Source organism: Haemorhous mexicanus, chromosome 1 (genome assembly GCF_027477595.1).
Source record: "Haemorhous mexicanus isolate bHaeMex1 chromosome 1, bHaeMex1.pri, whole genome shotgun sequence".
NCBI classification, from domain to species: Eukaryota; Metazoa; Chordata; class Aves; order Passeriformes; family Fringillidae; genus Haemorhous; species Haemorhous mexicanus.
Window position 1 is genome coordinate 23,995,157 of NC_082341.1, and position 26,354 is coordinate 24,021,510.

At 40.4% G+C, this 26,354-nt stretch overlaps 1 protein-coding gene across 2 annotated transcripts in view; it reads right to left on the bottom strand.

Moving 5' to 3' along the window:
* CALCR (calcitonin receptor) overlaps nt 1–26,354 on the bottom strand; it is a 159,185-nt gene that overhangs the window by 4,933 nt on the left and 127,898 nt on the right. For both annotated transcript variants that reach the window (XM_059843305.1, XM_059843309.1), the window contains exons 8-12: nt 20,632–20,785; nt 15,599–15,659; nt 15,433–15,499; nt 12,788–13,006; nt 4,223–4,264 (exon numbers count right to left, since the gene is read on the bottom strand). In XM_059843305.1, coding sequence (XP_059699288.1) covers nt 4,223–4,264; nt 12,788–13,006; nt 15,433–15,499; nt 15,599–15,659; nt 20,632–20,785 — 543 coding nt within the window. The remainder of the gene's footprint in view (nt 1–4,222; nt 4,265–12,787; nt 13,007–15,432; nt 15,500–15,598; nt 15,660–20,631; nt 20,786–26,354) is intronic.

The following is a 26,354-nucleotide window of genomic DNA, read 5'->3' on the forward strand; positions in this document are numbered from 1 at the left end:
GGCAGACACAAGGAGGATAATGCAGAAAGCTTGTGTGTGCACAGGGGCTCTGCCTGCCTGCAGCCACCTCTCCCCCACTGCACCACGGTCACCAGCCATTGTGCACTTCTGGCCTTCACCTCTGCCCCAGGCTGTGTTTGCATTTCACAGCACTTCATCCATTCAGATTCATGTCAGCATCTTCAGTGAAGGCAGCAAGAGCCTGCTCTTAGAGACTTTCAGCCCTCTTCTACCCCTGCCCCCTGCACAGACCCTGAGGCTTTGATCACTCTTGCATGGGGAGAAGAGCTGCTGTGCAGGTGAGAAGCTCCTGATAAGCTCCCCAGCTGCTCTCAGCTGAACTGGAGTCTGCCATGGGTCTGGAGATGATAGTGTGGTTAACTGGAGAGGGAAGAACAATGTCCCTGAGTCTTACAGAGCCTGTCATGAGGAGTTTATAATTTTCTTCTTCAAAGGGAGTGATGCTTACATTGTATGTATGGTGGGTAGACAACAGCCACATTCCTTTCAGTTCAGCCCATGATCAGAAGTGCCATTATAAAGATCTAAAAGGCTCCACAGATCAGTGAGAGCACAAGGTCAAAGCATCTTTTCTTTTGTTCTCTGCTGAACTGCTTGTTTGTAAAAGGATCTGGCCACGAATGGATAGTGGGTTGTACAAGTTGCTGCATTCGAGTAGAACTTGCTAATCTAGTTTTCTGCCACGATTCCAAGAATCTCAGATGATCATAACTCAGTGCCAACTAAAACCATTCCGGCATGGATTTTAAATATGTAAGCAGCATTACTGAAAATCACATGCACAGCCACGATGTATTAATGACTGAGAAGGCACCTGGGGACCATGAGGCACACGGTGATGCCTGCCATGCTTCCCACTGTGATAGCAGATAAACAAAAGCAAGCACTGAAGCAATGAAGAGCCCAAGTTTATTTACTCTGGTCTTCAAGACTTTAAAGGTTTTTCTGTTCTCTATTAGCCATTCACACCTTATTGGCATATAAGATACATGGCGGTTTTTCCCCAAATAGACTTTCCATTCCATTGTCCAGCAGTTTAGAAACAATCCCAGGCTTGAAAATGTGGTCTGGTGAGCAGGCTATTGCAGAGACCTTGTATCATCTGTACAAAACTGTTTCTGTTGGACAGAGAAACTGCAGTTCTACTGGACACCAAGATTTATATGAAAACGTCCAAGAAGATTTTTCATTTCAAAAGTAAAAAAACCCAAACATTGTTTATGTGTTCTTTCAGATGAATGCAGACGTTAGTGAAGCTTTTTTATTATTATTTTTAGATTTCTTTCTATAGATGGGCTCATGGCACCAAAGTGAGGTTAGTGAGGCAATAATGATTAATGCACTATAAAACACACTAAAGTGGTTCTGAGTTCGGCACTGTTTGTCCTGGCTAAGCTTTGTGTATTTCAGTCTTGAAGTTAAATGTTCCAGTAGGAAAAAGTAAATCCCAGATTAGCCAAGCTTCTGGAGTACTAAAATTAATCTCCTTGCCCCACACTAAATTTTCTCATGAGAAATAATTTTAGCCTCTATGGCAGCAGAGGTATGCAGCAGCTTGGAAACAATCTTATATCATAAGATATTATATCATAACTGAAGACCAGACTAGATCTTGGTCTGTGTACTTCTGCATACACCAGAACTGAGGGAAATTAGCTCAGTTTTCTTGAGTGCTCCCTTTGAAAGGCCCTTATAGCAGCTTGGCATTAGTCTGTTGCTGTTTTTCTATAGGTTTTGTGCCATATGTATGTACAGATTGTGTAACTGCAGAAGTAAATGGGAAGAAAGGATCACAATCCTTTCATCCTCTCCTGGCCCAGCCCAGCCCAGCTACTCTAGTGCATGTACTTTTCTGGGTGTAATGTGCTGCTGCAAATAGCACCAAACTGTCTTGGGTCTGTATTAGAGAGGTGCCATCTTTGACACTGCTCACCTTAATGGGAAATTCTAAAAAAAAACTTCCCTAAATAAAATTTCCTAGAAGAAAATAATGAGAGGGTTTTCCAGCACTTCTGCCTTTGACAATCTGCAAATCTGAAACAGATGCAATGATTTTGAAAGTGGCTGTAGTGGTGAAAAGTACCCAAGCACCAAAAAAATCACTCTCAGCAAGTCTGAGAAACCTGCATCCTCACAGTCATTTGTTTTACTCCCTGACTTTGACCCATGTTTCTGATCAGCTACTCCACCAAGGAGTCATCAATCATGCATATTGGCAAGCAGATGCCTCAGATGTATTCCTTAGAGCATACTTTGAGAATTGTATTCCTGGGGTTGTAAAGGTGGGCATGTTCTCCTGACGTTGTAGCTTTGCCAAAAGAACTTTGCAATTAGAGCTAGTTGATGAAACTAATGTACTTAAGATACTTTATGTTTTCAGTGCATTTTATTTTGAACTTTCCTCATTTTTAACATTGCTACAACCTTTAATCTAGACAAATCTGGCTGTTCTCATTAGAAATGGAGAATAACCTCTTGCACTAAAGCTATAAAACATAAAGGAATTTGTTTTGCAAAATCTAATCTGAAAAAAATGCAGGGGACACTGCAGGGAGTGAAGAGGCAATGTTGGAGACCAGGATTTTGGGGTAGCACATTGTTTGAAGGCCAGTGTGGAGACACTGCAGTACTGCTTGTACACAGTGATGCAGTTACTCTTATAGGCAGAGGATGCTTCAAAAACTGCCTGACTGGTCTACTTTCTTCACAGTAGGTCCTCCATACTAGGGAGTATCAGAAGTTTGTCTTTGTTTCCAGGGCATGGATATTTAGCTGTGTCAGTGTGATGACAGTAGAGCAGAAGGAGAAAGGTGATAGTAGCCTGCAGATACTGGGGAGAGAAATGTGTTAGGAAAAGAGTTGTACATGTCTTCAACTTAGTTCAGTTGGATGCATGAAACTGTGAACCTCTGTAGCATGATCTTTGCAGCTCTCACTTTGTGTTAGGTTCTGATGTGATTAGCTGCTCACATTTTGCCACTCTCTGTCATGCCTCCTGAGGGGCCATGCTACGGAACTGCAGCTGAGGAGGCCTCTCATCTTTTTTATTCTTCACTTTCTCTGTACATTTACACAGGGAGCCAGCCAGAGGCAAATGGACAGAGATGTTGACAAATGGTGGCAGAATTTAATGCTCTCTGCTATTCTGAATGTTTTCAAATCAGCCAGTAACACCTTATCAATAAGATAGCCTGCTTTCAGTCTTTATCAAAATATCAGTGTGGTCACGTCATTATATGAAATTTGCTGGTTTCTAGTAATATACAGGGATAAACAGGAGCACAAATGTCTCTCTAGGTTTACTTACTGAGTGTTAGCATCACAAAGTTTGTTCTGTAACTAATTCATCTTCTCTGGAATGAAAGAGAACTTTTTAATGGGCTTCCTAGCTTTGCTAGGATATATTGCATTTTATTTCGCTACAGTTGAATGCTCTTGATATGTGTATGAATGATCTTGAAAAAGCTTTTTTCTGCCAACCATCTTTGGAAAATTTCTTACTGCAGAAATTTAAATGGTTCTTGACATATTTTAACCTGCTATTTTTTGTAAAAAAAACGAAGTAGTAAAGTGGTTCTAAAACCCACTGTAGGTGTATATTCATATATATGATCCAGCTGTAAGAGATTGGGAGAGATCTTTGCCTCAAGGGTTTTTATTTCTCAGTTGCTACACAAGAAACATTGACTGTAAAAAGGCCAGTGCTAATCCTCAAAGGAGCTCTAGCAGTTGAACTCCTCCACCTCTGACAGTGCTACCAGGGATGGATTTGCCATGGCTCTGGCCTGAGCTCCCCACTGCATTCTTCAGACAGATTTCTGAATGCCTTCTCTGCTTCTTATTGAGTATTGTGGTCCTTCCTGCTGTTCTGGGGCAGGAAGGGTTGTAAAGCATTTTTCTCCTTCACTTTGAGACATCCATCTCAAACTTGCAGATAGCAGGGCAAGATTGTCATGCTTACACCTCACTAGGTGCCATCTGCTTTGTAATGGTAACAGACCCGATTAATCTGCTCAGGGATATTCCAGTCACACTCTGCACAGAGCTCTCAGAAATGCACACCACTGCTTGTGTGTAGAGAGTAAAAGCAACTTGGTGTGGTTTCAAAGTTTGTAGTGTGACATGCTTCACATCTGCATTAATGAACAGCAGGATGACTATTTTACAAGTTTTGCTCATTTTCTACATTTCATGTACTTACCTCACCATTGAAGAAGCAGAATATGGTAGCCACAAGTAAGCCCTAAGAGAAGGAAAAGAGTTTAGGGATCAGAATATATAGATTTCATCATGTTTTGGAAAAATGGACTTGATAGATAGAAGATAAAAACATTAATCCACTTCCTCTGCATCACAGACGCTCCCCATCTTTCACAGGTGTGCTATTAAATGGATTTTTTTGTCTTTTCAAAATGTTTTACTTCCCCCCTCCTTCCTCCCCATATTACTATATTTTATAGATTATCTGATATGGCTATGAAGTTATTTATATATAAGAGATGTAGAGAAGGAAGATAAAAGGTAGGTATGTATTTTGCTTACAGAAGAGAACCACAGTGCCACTGATTTTGCTGAAGAGATGGTAGAGGAATTTTTTCCTATATGTTGCCACTCACTCAACAGAGTGTAGCTATCCAGTCAAAAGTGCCAGACACAGAGAATTCAGCTGTCCCAGGAAGGCTTTAAATTGAACTGTATGTCAGGATAAGTGAACTGGTATGTTGGGCATCACAATGGATGGAGAGGATATGAGAAGAGGTGTAAGTGGCCAGAAAAAGGAAAAAACCTACCACAGCACATGAGTTAGAGGGTAGGGAGGCATAAAAAAAGAGACACTGCACATCATGACTTGGCTTTAAGTCAATTTCGTCATCACCAGAGTTGTTCAGATAGCATTTCACTACTGCTATAAGATTAAACAGGGCCAAGGCAGGAATATGAGATGGCAAAGTGTGAAATTAATAAGAGAGAAGATTCTTGCACAGAGAGCGTGTCATTCAGGATTATGTAGTTATACTGGTCCATGTCCTAACTGCACCCACTCTTATTAAAATAGCATTATATATCATCACTGGGAGCCAAAAGCCTTAATTTTAAATTACTTAAAGCAGTTATTATAAACTAAACGTATGGCAGTTTGTGAAACTGAGGGGAAAACTGTAATGCAGCTTATGTTCCCAAGGGCTGCTTTGAAGAGCTTTGCAGCTGTATCTTTTCTATAAAACCTTCATTTAAATGATTACCAGTTGAATTGTAGATAATGCTTTGCAAAATGTCTTGGACTCTCAGATGCATATTTTGCACCACAAACAGAATAAGGAATCTCTTTTTAACAAAATGCTTATATAGAGAAACACAGGCTGGTTTGGTCAAGTGCTGAACACTTCAATATTGACAATTATTTTTCTTGAATAGATTTTCTCTGATGCAGAATTTTTAATTTGACATAAATTCAAATATCGACATGAAACAGCACGTAGGAGGAGGATGAAGGGTAGACACAGGGAGGAATAAAAGGGTTTTTTTTTATTTTGGCAAAGCAGGGAGTATTTTCAAAAAACTCAAATCTCAGCATGCAGTAAGAAATACACAGCAGCTCGTCCATAAGTTTTGGACTTAGAAGCTCCACAAATTCAAACAAAACCTTATAGTTCTTAAGCAGAACTTTGTCAGACCAGACACTCCTAAATCAAAATTTTTGCAAGGGTAGAAAATGCGCTGGTTCCTGGCAGCCTGTACCGATGCTGCTTGCTCTGTGCACAGCTGGGCACAACCTCTGCTCTTGAACTGCACTGGGCACCCTTGCAGCAGGGGTCTGCTCTTCTGCTAAATGCGGTTTCACTAGCAGCAGTCAGCCACAATGGCAAACCAGATGGATCTGGATCTCCTCTGGGAGCAGGGGTGCTCAGGGACAGTCTACACGAGGCATGGGAAATCAGAAGAGAGCATGGAGAGAGAAAAAGGCAGGGAAATTTTTTTAAAGTTTGCTCTTCAGTGAGAGTGTTTAGGGGGAATGTGGGAACCTCAGTGCACCTAAAGACAGAAATCGAACCTGAACTATTGAAGGAATCCATTTTCTATTTCAATTCCTACATGATATTGGAACACTTCTGTATATCCTGCAATTGCTCCACATTTCTGCTATTCAAGAGTGTAGTTCCCTTAACTAATGTTTTCTCTTGTAAACTTCAGACAGAAAAGCTAAAGAGGAAGGTGGAGTGATGCCTCACATCCCTTTCACTTTCTCTTCTAGTTTTGAGTGAGCTGAAAGCATACCTGGCTTCTTTTATTTTGACGCCATGCATGTTATACATGATCTGGCTGAAAAAATTATTTTCTGTAGTCTGCTCCTTGTATATCCTATTGCTCTTCTTCCACCTGCCATGGCCCTCTGAACTCTGCCATCCATCTATCTATCTATCTATCTATCTATCTATCTATCTATCTATCTATCTATCCATCTATCCATCTATCCATCTATCCATCTATCCATCATTTCTATTTCTCTTTCTGTTTCTACTATTTCTATTTCTATTTTTATTTTTACTTCTAGTTCTAGTTCTAGTTCTAGTTCTAGTTCTAGTTCTAGTTCTAGTTCTAGTTCTTCTTTTATACACAAAGTTTTGCCCATAGTTCAGAGGGTTATTGTTATATTCAGCTGTAAAGCTACAGAGATATCAGTAGCAGACACCAGCTTTGTCTCTCTGGAGCCAGGAGGGCTTGGGATGACCATAATTCTACAGTGGAGCTATTAAAACATGTGACAGACTACATGTAGGTTAATTATTTAATTTAAGGCCCATGTGTTGTTTTTCATATCTCTTTGACACATATCTTCCAAATTCTAACTGCTACTGGTTTTTGCTCAAGGTACAACTCTTGCTGAGGATGAAATGTTTAAGTCAATTATATCTCTCTGCCACTGTGTGGAGTTGTTAAACTAACCTGTGATATATTGTGTGCTCCCAGCAAGATAATGTTGGCTGTGGTGTTGAAAATAGAAATGAAGAATATATTTATTTTAGGATGAGGGCCTTTAATGACTTCTTCTGAAATTCTTTATTTCTGAAATTACTTGAAGAACAAATGAATGTGGCTTTCAGCTGAATCATGCCATAGGGATTGTCCAGAGACAGTTGCTCTCAGACTTTCACTACCTTACTTTATTAACACTGTATTGAGTTTTTTCCAGTGTTTAAGTGACTATGCTGGTCTAAGTAAATTCTTTGCTTGACAGGTATTTAATTTGTATGTCATTCTCCTAGAAGACTTGTGTCTTGAAAAGAGGTTTGAGTAATTTACTCAGGTTAGAAATGAACAAATAAAAAATACCAATGCAGATACTACAAATTTACATAGGTTTCTCATACCTCTTTTTACTGTTTTATTGGAGCTTATGTCTCCATTAAACCAAGAAAGCATATATAGGTGCACTTATTCCTGCTGTTCCTGACCATGTCCAGGGCTCTAGCTCCTGACCTAATCAGCCATACACTGTGTAGCTGTTGAGATTTTAGTGGGGTCATGTATTCATTACTGATATTAGAAGATAATGTGCAGGTGGTCATAGTATAAAAATCAGTTTTTGATTCTCTATGTGGACTTTGCTCCATCCATTCACTTCTCACTTCTGGAGCTGAATGGACAGAAAAAAAAAAAAAGAAAAAAAAAAAGAAAAAAAAAAAAAGAAAAAGGAAAGCATGGCTGAGGTTGCTCGTAGAAGTGCATCCCATTCCCACCTCTCTCATTTTGGCAGAGATAAAAACAGCAGTGCTTTTCTCACCACCTTCATTCACAGCACACCCATACAGCTTCTCTGAGGTAAATGACTGCATTATGAATTGTTAATTTATGTTACAAGAAAAAAATAAGCAAAGCAAAGAATGTGTCTGTGCAGTTTCTGCTGCCACTGAGATAGGGAGATTGTCATGAGAGGGCTGAAGACAGCAGCAAAATGATAGAGACATCCCATCAGCCAAAGCTCATGCTTTGCTTCTCCTGCTCCCTATGGAGATTTAATTACTGTCATTTTTTGCATGAAATTTTCTTATAAAATTCCCACTTTATTATATTCAGTTTACAAAATATATTTTCCCTAACCTTAATTGGCTTAAAATATCAAAAAGGCTTTAAACTACTAATAATTCAAAGAGAAAAAAAGAACAGAAGACAAAGATAAAATGCTTATGTTGTCAAAAGCAGTGCTACGACTTTAAGTTTCAACAGAAGGAGAAAATATTTCTGCCTGGTTTGGCGTTATAGAGGCTATTTATTTCCTTTTAAACTGAGAAACAGATGGAATGAATAACTTCTAAAATACATTGAAATTTCTTGCTATTTTTAACAGCCTTCTTTTAAATGGGTTAATTTTATTCTGTAAAAGGTTGTATAGAGAGCTGAATTTAAAACTTGGAGGCAGTGTGGATATATATGCAGTCCAAACCCAGGCCTTAAAGATTCAAAATATCCTTGTACTAGACCAGGCACCTCTGAGCTGCATCCTCCTGCCTGGCAGGGTGGGTGCTGCAGTCATGAGAGTGCTGCTTGGAAGCTGCTGAGTGGCACACAAAGGATCTCACTTGTAGAGAAAAAAGACAGTGATTATTTTCTGTTCTGCAGAAAAAATACCCTTCTCATTTGCCAATAAAAACCTAGGCTCTTATGCTGAATAGAATTTTAATTTCTCATTAGAGGTAAACCTACACTTTTAGAGCCTCAGTCACCAAGGGATTGAGAAGAGTAGCTTTAGCTGCTGGTGTACTGCTGTTGATTCAGGGGCTGCTCCTCCACCCCTCCCTCTCAGACCTCCACAGTGACAGTGCCCTTTTATGTCACCTGACAGCCTCTAAAAACCTGGCTTGCAGGTGCTGGAGATAGAATGGGACAGTTGGCGTAGGGAGCTTGAAAGCTGAGGCTTATTCATCCCTGGGCTGGTTTGAGAGCTCTGGTGGGACTGTGTCTATATGTGAGACTAACTGATGCATCATTCAGTTAATTTTCTACTCTTCCTTTTTTCTTGTGAGGCTTTTGCTGTGGACCAGTGTCAGAAGTCAGAAGCTGGAGTAGTCCTCGGCCAGCAGAACCTCTGATGGAAGCACAGCCCCCCAATCTCTTTACAGCCTGGGACTTCTCAAAAGGTTTCCAGTGGTTCCAAGGGTGAAGGAAGCATCAGCTCCAGCCCCAGCACCAGCAGAGGTGCAGGAGGCCCTGCAGGGTCATCAGGCACAAGCCACATCTCTCTTGCTTTATCTCAGAATGGAGACCTGAATGCAGCTACATGCAGGACTGAGGCTTCACAGGAGGCATTCCCTTTGCCCAGATGTATCATTTTGTCTTCATTGGGCAGCATGATGGGGTTTTCAGGCATTGACAGATGTGTTTTCATGCCAGAGGTGTGCAAGGAACTGGTATATCTGGTACCCTAATGCTTTACAGCCTGAGGGAGTTTGTATCTTTCATGTGATTTCAGCATCATCGACCAAGTTTTGAAAATCAGGTCCTTTAAGGTAAATCTGGAACTCACTGGCTCTTGTGAAGGGCAAATGTTTGCTTTGTGGTGCCTAATTTAGGAGTTCTGTGAAATAGGATAGCTGTGTGTGTTCATCAATGCATCTCCAGCATCCCAATCCATGCACGTCATTCCAGTTAAGATGTGCTGGTTTTATGTAGGGTAGAGTTAGTTTTCTTCAGAGTAGCTGGTGTGGGGCTCTGCTGTGGATGTGTGCTGGATACAGTGTTGATAATGCAGGGATGTTTTAGCTATGGCTCAGCAGGGCCTCCAAAAGTCAAGGCCTTTGCTGCTTTTCATCTCACACCACCTTGAGTGGGCTGGGAGTCCACAAGGAATTGGGAGGGGACACAGTCAGGACAGCTGAGCCCGGCTGACCCAAGGGATATCCCAAATCAAATGGCATCATGATCAGCATAGAAAGTGGGAGTAGAAGAAAAAGGGGGATGTTAGGAGTGCTGGGTTTTTTTGTCTTGCAGGTAATTTTTACATATGGTGGAGCCCTACTTCCCTGAGGATGCCTGAACAAGTGCCTGGCCATGAGAAGGTAAGAATGAATTCTGTATTTTGCTTTGCTTGCATGTGTGGCTTTTGCTTTATCTACTAAACTGTCCTTATCTCAACTTATGAGTTTTCCCTGTTTTCACTTTTACCCTTCCAGTTCTCTCCTCTGTGCCAGTGCAGGGAGTGAGTGAGTGGCTCTGTGGGGCTGAGTTGTCAGCTGGGGTTAAACCACAATGGAATGGTTGAAATGTCTTTCTCTTGCCTGGTGTACTTTTCATTTCAACTTTATGGAGACTAAAGAGCTGATATTGGTGATGGTGAGAAGTTATATAAACCTCTACATTTAGGGGATTAATGGGAAGTTGTCTAGCTGGTCAGGAAAAGTATGCATTCCCATCTGCAGCACAAAAGCCAGCCTTCCATTCTCTTTATCATTTAGTTGTCTGTTCTTCAGATCTGTTAAGAAGAACTGGTCTATTGTGTGAAAGACATGTGCAGTAGACATTCAGTGTTTGTGAGTTGTTCATACAACCATATTTGAAAACCCACTTCTGCTTAAAATGGTGAGCATTGATGACACCATCACAAAAAAGTGTGGGACAGACCAAAATCAGACATCTGCTATTATTCAGAATTGACTGCAGCAGAGGAAACCTAGTTTGCTGACAAATAAAATAAAATAAAATAAAATAAAATAAAATAAAATAAAATACTGGTGTGTTTTTCAGCTGGGAAAACCATTCTCTGAGAGAAATAGCATTACATGGGAGTTTTTTGTGAGCAAGTTCTTTCTTATCTTCAGTCCTCTGAGTTTTACAACAGACTGCAGTTCTTGTTTGCACCATTTCTGTGTACATGAATTATATAACTAACGCATCAATCCTTCATGTTTGCTTAAAGAAGTCATGTACTGTGAAAACCTGCCTCTCTTTCTGTTCTAGAAAAGAAAATTTTCTCATTTAAGCAGTGCAGAAATGAAGCATGCATAACATTTTGCACCAAAAAAAGATGGGTAATTTTTCCAAGAACGACTGACATGCCATGAGCTGCAAAACCCCACAGACTCTTGCTGGTGTCTGCAGAGGCTGGCTGTGCTGTGGGTCACGGGAGCACAAGAGCTAGAGGGGAAACACAGCCATTACACAAACTCATACATTATCTGCTAATTACAGAACCAGCCCTAGAAGAAAATGAGCACCCGAGGAGTGATTATACAGCTGGCGATCGATCTTGAATATGCATACAAGAAATGTTAAGGAAGGATTAAGAATGTTTATTTTAGGTTACTCGTTAAAAATCCAGTCTAAATGGAAAAGGGAGGATTGCAGTTGGCCGCAGCCAGCAGGACAACTGCACAGCCCTTCCAAAAGGAAGCACACTGAGATTATACTGCAGGGGTGTCAAGGGTTCTTCCATGTCAGCAGAAGGAACCCATCAGGGGTGAAACTTTCCTGCCTTGGATCCCTCCCTCATCCAACCCCCTTCACCAGTGGCAGCCTCCATTTTAACCTCAGTTTGGCGATTTTCTGTTGCATAATGATCATAATTAGAATTTTTAATTAAGACAATTATAATTGCTTTTGCAATTCTCTAACAACTGCATGGAATTTAAAAGATATTTTAAAAGTAAAGTGATTATTGTAACACTCAGTCTTATCTTTACTTGTTAGAACTGCAATCAAATTACTTGCCACCAAAAAACTAATTTGGAGATATTCCTTCATAGCTCTTGTAAATGAAAAAGTAACAATACAGGCAACAAAAGAAGAAACAAAACTGTCATTCCTTTTAAGCAGAACTGTAATATAAGATGTCATACACTTCAAAGGCAGACCTATAACTTCAGTTATTCTATCCATGCAGAAGCAGGAGCACCCACAGTTTTGAGGGGATAAGGATGATAAGCAGAATATATAATCTGACAGGGTTCATAGATTTTGGTTGCCTTATTTATAATTTCATTCAAAGAAAAACATTACTGATTTTTTAAGCTGTTTTCTTATTAAAGCATTAAAATAATTTCTCCACTTACTCCTTTTATATGAATGGAAGCAAGAAGTTAGTCACCATATTCACTCATGTTGACCACTACTCACAAATGCATTGAAAAACTGCCTTTCCTAGTCAATATAAGTCTGAATATATTTCAGTCAGTCAACCAGATAACCCAGCATTTAAATGCATTTTGGTTTGGTTTGTTTTGTTAAAAAAAAAAAAACAAAACACACAACAAACTAGACTTACTGAATGATGTTGTATTTTCAGAGTGTTTTTGAAATCAAAATGTCAATCTGATAATTTAAACTGCCTAATAATGGAATTATAACTCCTAAATGAAACTTAGTTTTCTCTGGTTTTTCTTTTGTGCATTGGCATTCCCTCTGAACAACCGTTTGCTAAGACTGCTTATTTTAATATTGAGATCACAGCGCTAGTATTAGTCAATTTGAGCACTTCAACAGAAGTTGTGCTGGAACCTAAAACCTGTCTGTGAACTCAATTTTCTCTCCATAGTTTAGAAATAGTGTGAACTGATAATTTTGGTGACTTATTACATTGTTTCCTCTATCTTGTCTCTGTTCTTTGCACAGTGGTGTTGCTTGTATAAATGCAGATAATCCAATACTGTGAAATGGCTGGAAAAGAGCTGAAAACTCAGTTATTTCAGCTTCAGGGCAAAACCCTTGGCAATGTTATCTTCGAGTAAATTAGCTTAACTTCAAACAATTCAACTACACTGAAGCTGCTACATACCTGGTAATGCATAAGTATGTGCATGATGTAATCATATATTTCTCCAGCAAGTCGGTTTTCTGGTCTCCAGGGAATAATAACAAACTGAATTCCCAGTAAGGGCACCAGGATTAAAGTAGCTCTGACAGCTTTCATATACATGTTGGACTCAGCACGGTGGGTATCTCTCAGCTTTGTCACCAAAACTCGGACAATGTTCAGCAAAAAGAAAAAATTGACCTGCAGAACCAAAACTATTGTTGGTAAAAGCATTCAAATTAAACAGACATTCAAAATGAAAATACCAAGCACATAAATGGCAGTAAAGTGTAGCTTTCTAGCTTTATTGTATCTTATAATGGGCAGTTCCTGGCAGTCAGGTCTTGGAAAATATCTTGAATATTTTCAGGAAAGATCTATTAAGCAGCTCCACATGCTTTGGAGCCTGCATGGATGATTCAGGCTGGCAGGGGTCAGTTCTAGGATGCACTGGATGTTTTGACACTGATGTGGGCAAATTCAGGGTTTCCAGGGAACAGTAAATGTTATTTTTATATTGGAAGTTTAAATGGGGTGGACAAATTGTCCCCTAGAAATAACCACATCTCTGTCCTCAGTCTGACAGTTGCCAAGCTATCTTGCCAGATGGGACGAGCTCCAGCATGTCCCTGGACAGATGGGATCTGTGGGAGCGCACAATTTCCCTAGGGAATATGCTCCATGGACTAATGCTTCAGGCTGGTCTGTGAGCAGGGCTGTAAGGCTGTTTTGGAGGAAAACCTAGGGCATCTCTTGCCTCCACCAGACTGCAGGGACCCCGTGGTGCTCTACCCACAGGGAACAGGTAACTGTTGCTGTCTCAGGGCAGAAAATTTAACCAGTGATACCAAGTAGTTCAGCATCTCCTCTCCTCAGTTATTTCTGGAAATCTGATCTCAGCATCAAGTAACCTGCCCTTGACCCTGGCGTCACAGAGAGCTCCTTGTGGGATCTGCTGAGAGCCTGCAGGAAGAGGGAGGGCAGACCCAGGCTGGTAATGAGTTCAGTGATTACCCTCTGGACATCCCTGGATCACAGACCCCTTGGTCTCCAGTGTACCCAGATCATTCTTTTCCACTCTGTTACAGTAAAATCAGGCACTGACACTATGGAACTTCAATAGACTTTTTCCTGCTAATTTTTTGAAATAAGTATGTAAGTGTATAACTTCCATAGATATTTCAAGAGCTCAGATCACATATATATATATATATATATATATATATATATATGTATATATATATATATGTATATATATACACACACACCAGAAATTTCAGTTGAATTTTTTCAGAACAGTGAATCAGCAAGCTCTGGTAAAATTTCATCGCTTCTAAACTACACTGGGAGACCTTTCAACTGTTTTACATTTGTGCTCTACTAGAAAAGAGGAATAATAAATTACTTCTGAGGTCCCAGTCAACATTAAATTTAAACCTTATTCTCCATCCTATTCTGACTTCACTCACTCTCCTTAACCTTCACTTTTAGATTTTCTGAAAGTAACTGTAAAAAGTCAAAGAAAGACTTTACAATGTTAAAAACTCTCAGCTCTTCTGAATCAGTCTGCCACTATGGGATTTTTTGTAGCAGATCAAGCAGGACATACTGTAGACATTGACATCTCAAGGAAAATAAGACTGGAAATGACATAAGCACAATATAGAAATAATATCTTATTTTGAAAACAGCTAAAGATTGCTCTTTTTTCCATAATAGTTGCTTCTTCTTTCTTTGTGGCCAAGACTTGGATTGCAATGACAAACTGGGATCACAATGACAAACTGGGATCACAATATAATAAAGGTTAAATGGATTATCTCAGAGGGTAACTGGCATTGCAATAGCAGATGCAGTCAAGATTGAACCAATAAACCCACAATAAATGCAATTCTATGGGACCAACAGACTACCTATAAGGCAGGGAAGGATGGGCTATTTCATATAGCTGATGTTAAAGAAAGCTTCTCCAGAAAGGATAGAAAGATTTTTTGTTTTTTCAGCTCTTATATGGAGATTTGTTTTTTCAGTTTTCCAAGCACTCACTGCGCTATTGTTCTCTGAGGCAATTATTGCAGGTACATCCTCGCTGGTGTTTGCAAGTGAGAGGCAGATAAAAAGATGAAAGTGCATCTTGGGTGACACAATGACATGAGCCTGGGGCTTGGTTTGAGTAAAACCTGTTCTGCACCTGTCAGGAAGGTCAGGGTTACCATGCCCAACTGCACAACTGGCACACCAGATGCTGTATGTATGCACACTGCCAAGCTGCACTTGGAATCTTGTCCTCCCACTCAAACATTCCAGTCTGAGCTCTTTCCCTGGACTCTTTTAGCTCCCTACCTTTGGAACACACCATCTCAGTGACCAGAAGAACCCATGCTGAGCAACCAGCTCACCCCAGCTAAGACACAGTTAAATGATTGATGTCACATAAATGCAGCGTAGTCATCTCAAGTCCCACAGGAAAAAAGTGTTATGAGCCTGTCCTTTGTAACAGTGAGTAGAGAAAACCTCTAGTTATGTCTGGGTTTTGACCAACATACTTATAGAACCTTCTATTTTGTTCAGGTTAGCAGCATTTCTAAAATACTTATTATACTGTTGATAGCAAACAATATTCTTACCAATAAAGCTGCCATTACAGGTCCATGAACAATATAAAGCAAGTGTGTTTCAACACTCATCCAGCAGCTGGAGGAGAAATACAGCATTAACATTTGTTATTAACTTGAATAAAATTTGCTGCATAGTTAAATGCTAAATTCTTTCAAAAGCAGAAGCGCTACTCACTTGTCATTGAAGTATCTGGCTCTTGCAACTGCGTGAATGGATGCTGGCACTAAAGGGAAGCCTGAAATGATCAAAGTTATAGATCAGTCTTGGTATTTGTTTAGCTTCAATTTCATGTGTGTCACACACTAGTAAGTCTGTTGTTCACAAAACATATGGATATGAAATCACATCCTTCAGGAAAGAACTTATTCCATCACACCCAGGTCCTGGCAACACCTCAATGATGATATGCAAAAGGGATTAACATTCAAGGCAGGCCAAAAAGGAGAAGCAAGACCCACAGACCATGCTCTCCTCAAAGGGTGTCTCAAAGTTGCTGCCAGGCTTCCCTGCACTGCTGTGGCTTTTGCAGGGAAGGGTGTGAGCAGGGAGTGTGGGAAGGATGTAGGGATCATTCTGTTCTCAGAGGAGTCTTCCCTCAGGAAACCAGGGACACTTGTTAAAGTCATGAAAATAACTGTTGAGCAAGAGAGAGGCACATTGACTTGCATGCCAGATTATGGAGCAATAAGAAACAGAGTGAGGAGTTTCTCTTTTGGAACCAATGGCATGGGAAAGTGTTTGGAGCCAGGAGGTTTTGGGGGATGGGAATTTGTGATATATTCTGTAGGTTCTCAGCATCTGTGCAGACAAGCCTGGTCCATGCAGCTTTATCTCAACAGGGAGAAGAGCTGTGACCGCCATAAATACAGATATCCTGATTTCTTTGTGACACCTCAGAGGAGGCTTTGATGGGAGCAATTTTGCACTGGGCTTGGCAACATGCCATGCTTAACAAAACGGAAAGCTCAGGTTCTTATTTCCAGCTTGACACTGAGAGTGACAGTCTGGTCCACTCCTTTTCATTTCCCTCCAGCTTGCTTAAATGTCATATCCCTTTCCAATGGGCCAGAAACCTGGAACTGGGGAGCCTGCACCACAGTGCTGAACCCATTCTGTGCAGCCTTGCACATACAGACAGCTGGACATGATCTGCTGCCTTGTCTGTCCTGTGCAGAGAGCTTGGCACACACCTTAGGTGCTACTGCTGCCTGTTCTCTAAGAACCACTGACCTTTCTACTGAGCTTTGGATAGCCTACAATTATGAATTAATATGTGTGAAATTATCCTATTGATACCATGATTAATCATGGAGGGATTAAAAGAACATAGCTCTTATTTTTTCACATTAGTAGTTTCATAAAAAATATTTAGAATAGATGGAGGATCCTTAGCCATGTTGTGAGGAGTGAGAACAAGGTCCAAAGATACATAAATAGGACACTCTTATGTTTCCAGGCATCTTTAAGCAGTAACTATTTACTCTACTGCCAAAAAAAAAAAAAAAAAAAAAAAAAAAAAAAAGAGTTCTTATTGCAATTTACCTTGGGAAGACAATGCAGCTGTGGGAAACCAAACTGGATTGCCTTCTTCTTTAGATGTTTTTAGAAAGTGATTCCTAGGCCTCTGGCTGTACAATTACCTTTTTGGGTGATGATGCACAGCAAAACAACTAAAAGCTCAGAATAAAAAGAAAGGAGCTTTTGACCTCAGGGTGAGATCATGGGATTGACAGCCTGAGAAAATAATTTTGATTGGGAGATGGAGCAAGTCTAGGCAAGTTTTGTTGGAAGATTGAAATGCTGGAATGTTGGAAGATTGAATTTTTAAGGGGCATTTCTCATAGCAAAACTTCTTCAGCTGAAAACTGTGGCCTGGAGTATGGCAAGTAGAACATGCCATATGATGTAAAAAGAGCTTTCTTCTTTTGCTAAATGCATTAGCCTAGGATATTTGGCTCAGCAAACTCAAAAGCAAATCTCAAGAATGCTGTGGAAAGTCTTCATTAGCTAGCTACAGGCTAAGGACCTCATGACTCTCTGAAGGTCAGATTTCCAGCTGCAGGCTGGATGGGCTATTCTAGGGCTGGGTGTTGCTCTTGCAAAGGGCCAAAAAGGAGAGAGTAGCAGTGAAGTGGAGCATCAAAGATTGTGGTGTTGTGGTTACAGGCATTAGAGTCCCCCCTTCACATGGTGAGCAGTGAATAATGCAGAGATGGTCCCCAGCCATCCCAGGGACAGGTAGCACACATCCTTTTAGGTCATGCCAGGTCCTTTACAGTGCAAACTGGAAATTAGGTCAGTATTCCCAGTATTACCATTTGGAAGGCACTCAGTTTCACCGCTGTCCAAATAAATTATTCCCTTTCCACTTTCATGTGGGTGTAGCTGCCAGAAGCGGCCAGAATGAACTGTACTGTTGCACACAGTTGATACTGTTTCCTTGTCCTGCCTAATGGTGATTTCCTGACCCAGTGAAACAATAACAAATAAGAAATGACATCCTCAGCAGTGGTTCCCAGAGAAGGGGTCAGCTGATGGCATCAGCCTTGAAATACATCTGCCCATGCCAGATTCCATTCAAGCACCTCAAACCTTTTGCAGATGTTTTTATATTTGCTCAGATTTTTATTTTTCTTATAAAGCTATTTTACAAATGTCATTAGTGGTTTTTCCAAATAAAGTAGGCCAGATCTCCTTGAATAGAGATTAGCAAGAGCAATGAATAATGAGTAACTTCATTTTGGACATTTGCCTTGATCTCTTGAATTGTAATTCAGAGCACAGCCTGCTCTGGTTCCTCTGTATTGCCCTTTGGAGAAACATGTCTCTGTCTATTGATTAACATGGATGGATGTTTAAAGTTAGACTGTGTTACTACTCCTTCTGGAATCAGTGGAATTACAATGATTCATACAAACGTAAGCGGCTACCAGATTGTTGTAATCAGATCATTTTGCTACTAATAATATTTCTACTTTAGTTAGGAGGTGCTAATCATTACCTTTTTTTTTTTTTTTTTGGTGTGTGTGTGTGGAAGTATATATCTAATTTCATAAAAACAGCTGCAGACATCATTGTATGAGAGTTATGTCCATTTTTAAGAACTTTTTCCTTCTCAAGATATCAGCGCCCTATTACCACTGCCACTACCCTCTTTAATTTTGGGGCAGCTCTGCAGATACTGATGTGTGTCCTATCAGGTAACTTCACTGAATTCCCCACTGTGCTGCTGGTGCCATTCTCAGCACTCCTACAGCTGGCTCATTAGCTTTCGTTGCAGGCTGGATGTCACAGGTGAATTAAAGTGCATGGCCTAAACTGAATGGCACCAGAAAAAAAAATGTCTATGACCATATTGCTCTTCCACAATTTGGTATGGAGTGACACTATTTTGGGAAGCCTTGTTCTGCAAGACATGAAAAAGCTTTGCCTGGAAGCAAATGTTTAAAATGACTTGTCACACTGGGTTGCTGTTTCACATCCCTGTGAGACTTTTTATATTGAAATATTCTAAGCTATGAGATTTTTGTGATAGCACAGCTGCTTGCTCCAAGAGGACTCAGTTATTTGGATTGGCAAGGTCCAGAAACTCTAACTTGATTTAGGGCTCTTCAGGAAGGTTGTCTTCATTTAAGAGCTGGTAATGTTTCACATACTTATAATTCCAAAAGCATTACAAGTGCCTCTCTTAGAAAAGTTGCCATTCTCATAAGAAAAAAGAGTGCATGCTGGTGTTCTCGTTAAGAAAATCCCAACAAACAAACAAAAACCATCAAAGACAAATTATTCCATGTCTGGAGACTGCTATCTGGCACTGCAAAGTATATAAAGTAGAAAATCTTGTTAATTTTCTTGTTATCTAATGTAGGTATGCAGAGAGCACTAAGCCTTGTATAGTAAGGGGACAGTAAATGACCAGATTTTACAATGAAAATCCAGATAGGGGACAATTTTGCTGTTACTGCCCTTTTAGGATCAAATAAATATTAGATGCCTAACTTGCATCTGAAGACACTGTTTTAAATTTCTTCAGAACATATAGAACTGGGTAATTTTCCTCCAATCTAATTAGCTAGTTATCTAATTACCAACTTATGCAATCTAAAAATTCCCAATTTTTATTGGTTTAAGCAATAGGGCTATTTTTTATTTTCCTGCTCTAAATGAAATAATCTTGAAAAAGTACTTCACCAAAGAGGATGGCAAATATAGAATAAATTGTGTCTGCTTCAGACAGTGCAGTGAGTGTGCAGTGGGACAATGGGTAAAGGTCCATTATTTGCTGCTTTGCTGCACCAGTGGTTTCAAGATAGGGGAACTGCCTTACCAGAAATTGGAATGAGACCAGAGATTCATGGTTGCCAAATTGGAAAAGAGCTCTTGATATTGATTTTCTGTCAATACTGATGTGGGCTGGATTTTAAATAGTGATTTAAATGTGAAAGATTTGTTGTAATATACTGATTATATTTATATGGACCAGATAGTCCAAAGGAAAAATATCTGCGGCTACTCATTAAAAAGGCAAGGGTCCTATAGGAAAACAGGAACAGAAAACAGAAGAGAATGCATATTTGGAGATGAAGAACCAGATCTAGTCATGGTTCCTTGGGCAGTATGCATGTGACCACATGCTGTTGGACGAAACCAAACCAGTCCCGACAGCAAAGCCATTACCTACTTAGTAGGTAAAATCAAATTTTTTCCTTTAAAACAACACATGCCAAAATATATCTGATACTGGTTTCACTTCCAGAGAAATTCTGGTTTCACTTTGTATGTTGTGTTTTCTTCTCTTTGTGAGACACAGATACTGATCTTTCCTCTTGATTCCAGGAAAATTATACTTTATAGGTACTGTCACACATTCATGTTTTTGCATATATATTACAAGAATAAACATCTTTTTTTCCAGAAAAGAGATATTCTTAAATAGAAATATATTTTCTCCCATCGCTTTTCTTAACAGAGCTTAAGCATTTCTTTCTGCAAATCCCAAGGTGCAGCAAATAAAAATACTTTTACGTGTTGATTTTTGTACGTTTCTAGCCCATATAGCTATATGCACTCAAATTAATGGTCTAAGAACTCAGATTTAAGCTGTGATCTAATGATGTTAACTAGATCATAAGTGGTACATAAGTGCTAGAAGAGTTCAAAAATCTGAGTGTACTGCCCAATCTTGCTCCAAATGGCAGCATACATACCCCAGCCCAAGAGGTAATACCAGTGCAGTCGCTGTTCTTCGGCAAACACTGCCACCACGATCAGCGTGTGGAGATAGATGCCTTCACAGAGCATCCAGAAGTAGTTGCAGCCCAGCATGTACTGATGAAAGAATTGCAGCACTTTGCAGCTTACCTGTTAGATAAATGACAGAAAGTCACACACTTGACCAGCCTTTTGCATTTAAGTAGGCAAAGACAGATACAGCTAGGCTACAAGAAAGAAAAGGGGAACAAAAATTCCTAGCTCTTCTTGTTTTTTGGGGTTTTTTTTCAGCAGCTATAAGTGAGAAGGATATCAAATTTTAATAAATGAGATGAACTAAAGGAATGAAATTAAAATAAATGAATTAAATTAAACTAAATTAGCCTGGAGAAAAGGAGGCTTGGAGTGACCTTATCGCTCTCTACAACTCCCTGAAAGGTGGTTGCAGTCAGGTGGGGGTTGGTCTCTTTCTCCAGGCAGCAACTGACAGAACGAGAGGACAGTCTCAAGCTGCATCAAGGGAAATATAGGCTGGATATTAGGAAAAAGTTTTTTACAGAAAGAGCGATAAAGTACTGGAATTATCTGCCCAGGGACATGGTGGAGTCATCATCCCTGGGTGTGTTTAAAAGAAGACTGGATGTGGCACTCAGTGCCATAGTCTAATTGAGATGTTAGGGCATGGGTTTGACTTGATGGTCTTCCAACCTAGTGATTCTGTGATTGTGTAAATTATGTTAAAATAAATTACAGGCCTCACAAAGTAGAAGAGAATTATGGTAACAGCTCTCCAAAAATAAAAATTTCATTAAAAACTCAATAATCTGAAGGGGCTTTTTTAGAACTGAAACAAACAACTTGTTCTAGAGGTCAAAGGAGGCCTGTGAAAAAGACAGTAATATCAAGTTCCAATTTGGATGACTTCCTTTTGATCAAACTTTTCTAAGTTTTTTCAGGGCTCTCTTCTAAGCCAAAGTCATTTACGCTTTAAACAGCCTCCAGCTCTGAATTCCTTTGGAAAGTGGCAGCAGAGATTCTTTTTGTAGGGTACCAGGGATGCTGTCTGTTCTACTTTGCGAGGTGAGAGCTTTGCTCTGTTTTCAGGAAATAACAAATTGACATGTGGAGCTAAATGGAGCTGGTGAAGTGGTTCCCATGCATGGGTCAGACAAGGCTGCAGACAGAGACCTTGACAAGGGATTGTGGCTACACATTTCTGGGAAGCAGTGGGCAGATGGTGGAGGGAACCATGTTTTGTCCACAACTGGAGTGCCAGCTTGTGAGGGACAATGCTGCTTCTCTTCTGAATGGGTCTCATGTCCATCTGCTTTCTTAGGGAGGGCAGTGAGGTCCTCCACCTGGGCTCCTTGTCACCACAGCCCAGGAGGGCCAGGAGGAGTGGCAGGCGTTGCTGTGCTGACAGAGACCCACTGCTTCTGGGGAGCGCCACATGCTACCTGGAAATCTGAGGTCATAGAGTGATAGCAAAGTAACAGTCACCATCTGTGGCCACGGGAGAATAACTACTTCCCTTAACTTCCGCAGATGTTTTCCAAGCTGACTACCTGGGCTGTACAAGGTGTCATTAGGATTCACTTGTCTCTTTCAAGAGACACTTTTGCAGTTCAGCAGATAGGGGATTGCGTGTTTTACATTTGTCTGGACTGCCCCTCTGGATCAGAAAATCTTCAGTCATCCAGTCCACCACCTTCAGTTCCCAATTCCCAATTGCCCAAACCTGTATTCAGTTCTGTTTCAATATTTGCAGCACAGATTGGTGTTCATGAAAATATAGGCTTATTGATAGGTTAGGATATAGGATTCTGACAAGATTAGTGCGATGAACAGTTTTTTATTTTCTAGCAATTCATGTTTTCTTCTCACCATGCAGGACAGAACAGGCTGTTACATCTTTTTTCCACACTGTGCCTGAACAGTTCCTAAAAGTGTGTCCAAAAAGGCTTGTACACTGAACCCCACCCAGCCAACCACCATTACCACTACCACCAAAACAAATGATAAGTGCAGGTGTCTTTGCTCCTTTTTTTTGGTAGGCAAAAATGTTCGTTAAGGCTCTTATATCATTTCTGGACTGTTTTGCAGAGGTCTGGGTCAATATGTTTATTGCCTTGCTTCCTAGCCCACACTCAATGCAGCCTCCTAGCTGATGGCTTTCCTTTCTTCCTTTCTCCCTTATTGACCATCCACCCCTACAAGGGCTGCCTTGCCTGACAGGCACTTCCTTCAGTCTGCACACAGATTCAGGTGCCCTCCCTGGCATCAGCCAGCCACCCTGGCCTCTAAAACATAAGCAAACTTCCTGAGCCATCACAGCAGTTTTCTGTGTCTGAGGTTTGGGCTGGACCAGCACTGTATCCCCTTGTGGAGGTCTCCAAGGAGGAGCTGCAGGTCAGAGGGAACACCTGAGAGCTCAAGGCATTGTTTTCCTCATGGCTCCAGTGGGAGTGACTCAGGTTGCCTGCATGATGCACATGGGCTGGTCCTGCTCTTGCCAGGGCCAAATTGTTCCATCCAGGCACCTGGGCTCTAGAAGCAACTAGAGGAGGAGCTGAGCACAGATGGTGTGTTCTGCAATAAAATCCATGGTACTTCTCAAGTGTGTCATTTTGACTCAATTCTTTCCCTGTTTCATAGTGCCCAACTGAGAAAAACGTGGCTATGGAGGATCCTTGCTCCTCTTTGCCTCTTCTCTGTATGCACTGCTCACCAGCCCTCTGAGCAGAGACTGACTGAACACACCTTTCACTAGAACCAAGTCAGTCTTTGCTGGAACTTGTATCTGTAGCACAAACAAATGCACACATTGAAAAAACATCCCCCTGACAGGTGTAGAGCTAAGCACCATTTGCTTCATTTCCCAACATTTCTTTCTTTTGTGTACCCTCCATCTGAACTATGATTTGTGGCTTCACAAATGAAATATTTTACTTATCCTTTAGAGCAATGGACATGCAGACAACACATGACTCTTGAGGAACTTAATAACTTCTGATGTAAGAAGATGGAGAAGTAAGAAAACCCTTGGCAAATAAAGGATTATTATGACTAGTACTTCCACACACATCACATTAATTTGAGAATTCATGTGAAAAAGTTTTTATAAGGAATTAATCACAACAGAGCATTGAGATAAGATGTTATATTCATATTATTCAAAGGGAAACAAAAATCAGTCTGCTTTGTATGAGATAACAAATGCAGTGTGTTTTAGCTATGGTTAAATGATGCAATGGAAATATTTTCTTACAATAATGAAACTGTTTTTCTTTGGTCAGAGCAAGTAAAAGAGATTTTTCAGTAAAAGAGAACCTTTTACTGATAAGAATTGGATTGGTAAAAATAAAACTGCAAATGCAACCAACACCTTGGAATACATTAATCTTAATTGAGAAAATAGCAAAAATAGTAAGTTTTATATAGTATTTATTTTTACAGAAGTAAATAAAATAAAACTGCAAGATGATACAGAAATCAGTTTTCCACCTGTGCAATGCTTGATAACTGATTGTTTTCTTTACTATAATTTATAAAGCTTTACTATAATCTATAAAGACTGACATCTATAATTTACAAAGACTGATATTTTTACTATAAGGGTGGTGAGGCACTGGAACAGGTTGCCCAGAGGGGCTGTAGACTCCCTATTTGTGCAAGTGCTCAAGACCATGTTGAGTGGGGCTCTAAGGAACCTGGTCTAAGGGAAGGTGTCTCTGCCCATGGCAGGGCTGTTGGAATTAGATGCTCTTTAATGTCCCTTCCAACCAAACCATTCCAGGATCTAGGATTTTACAACTGTTAATTCTGAGAAAAAAAACGTATGCAAGAAGTTTATTTTCTGCTGAAGACAGAAGTTTTGTTGCAAGTTCTTTGAGGCAGAGGCTCTGTCCTTGCTGTGTCTTGTATAATATGCAGCAGAGTGAAATCCAGGAAAGGATTATTGCACCACCTTCACACTCTGAAGGGGAGTTAAAAGTCATGAGCTTTTCAGTCTGCAGCCTGGTGTGCAGGTGACTGAAGCTAGTGGGTTTAATTCATGAGCAGCACAGGCTGAGAAGAAATAGCAGGTCCTTTCTAGTGCAGCGCCATAGCTGTTGCTCATGTAGGTCTCCTGAACAAAGGAATACCAAATACTCCACTTTCTGACAGCCTGGAAACAGCCAGCACTATCCTGCACTGCCCTGTTGATGGCTATAGCAGGGGTAAGTGTGAAAAAATTACCAGGAAAAAATTACCAGCCCTCAAAGTCAGCCTTAAAAAGCAGCTCCTTTTGTACTTCTGTAAGGATGGCCAAGAATGAACCTCTTTTGGCAGAATGCAGTGTGGAAAGAAACTCAGTCTGCGAGCAAGGAGGCTGCCTCTGGCCACATGTTTGTATTGCATTGATGGGCACAGAAATTGAGAAAGGTTCTCTACAGATCTGCAGGACAGCATCCAAGAAAAACAGAATCCATTACTGCTGATTTTCCTTCCTCATAAAAGCAACCTCCAATGACTGCAATGATTGTGGCCTAATTACTCAGGGGCAAAAGGGGTCAATAGGAATACAGTCAGTCATATTCCTCTCACTTCCAAATCTTGCAGAGAGTTATGGAAATCTTGTAAACACCACAACTGCAGTATGCAACAAAAGCACTTCAAAAGGATTCTGGAATGTTTCCCATAGGAGAAATAGAACAATTTACTCTTCTTTTACAAGAAAGAGATAGAAACAGTGTCTGTGATGTTTTGCAGGGCATACTGGCATGTTATAGACTTTTAATGTTCCAGTCCTGCCAAAGGAATATCAAAGGTCCAACTGCCTATGAAGGACCCTGCAGTTGCACAATAATGTAATTGGCATAGTACTCTCCTCAGCTAATCCAGCAACCTCTCATCACATGTGCTTGTCATTTCTCTCTTAAGGCTCTCCTTGGTTATTGGTTAAAATCTTATGGACTGAAAACTGCACCATTAACTGCAGCACTTACCCTCATCAGGGCAAGTCAAGTAAAAACTTTTGAGCTGCATAAACCCCAGAACTCCACTTTCCATAACAAAATTTAGTATGAAATAAACATGCTAATTTTTTGAGGAAGGTTGTCCTAGTAATTCAGTCAGAGCAAAAGGCTTGACTCTCTTTTGGCACAGTAAAGTCAGACAGATCCCCCTGTGTGCCCAACCCTGCAGTGCCCTCCTGGGTAAAGGAGCTCGGGGTGGCAGGCTGGGAGGTCTAGGTTTTACATCAGTCCTTATGAACTCCAGAGAGCCTGCCCTATAGAAGGCAAGTATGGGAAAGCCCCTCAGCATGCATAATGAAATGTTTCTTCTCCAAAGCTCACTATCCATTGAAATGCCTCCCACCAATATTTCAAAGAAATTGCTGAGAACAGGCCAGCCAGGGTTATCAATTTTAAACCAAGCCAGATATATGAGCTGTCACTACATGGGCACATTGCTTTGTTTAGAGGGAAATACACGTATTTGACCTTACTATCCTAGTTCCTCTTCACCTCTGGGAAATCTCCCCAGTGCATGGCAGCAAAGGACCCTCCTCAAAAAGATTACAGCTTGCCTTGGAGGCCAGATATTATTTATTCAAATTCAGTTTGAAGGCAATGAAATATATTCTGAAATATTCTAAATGTAGCATTTTAAAGGAGTAGCTTCAGGTTTGATTACTGCTCTGCCTTAAAAAATTTTGGTTTTTTTCTGACTCTTA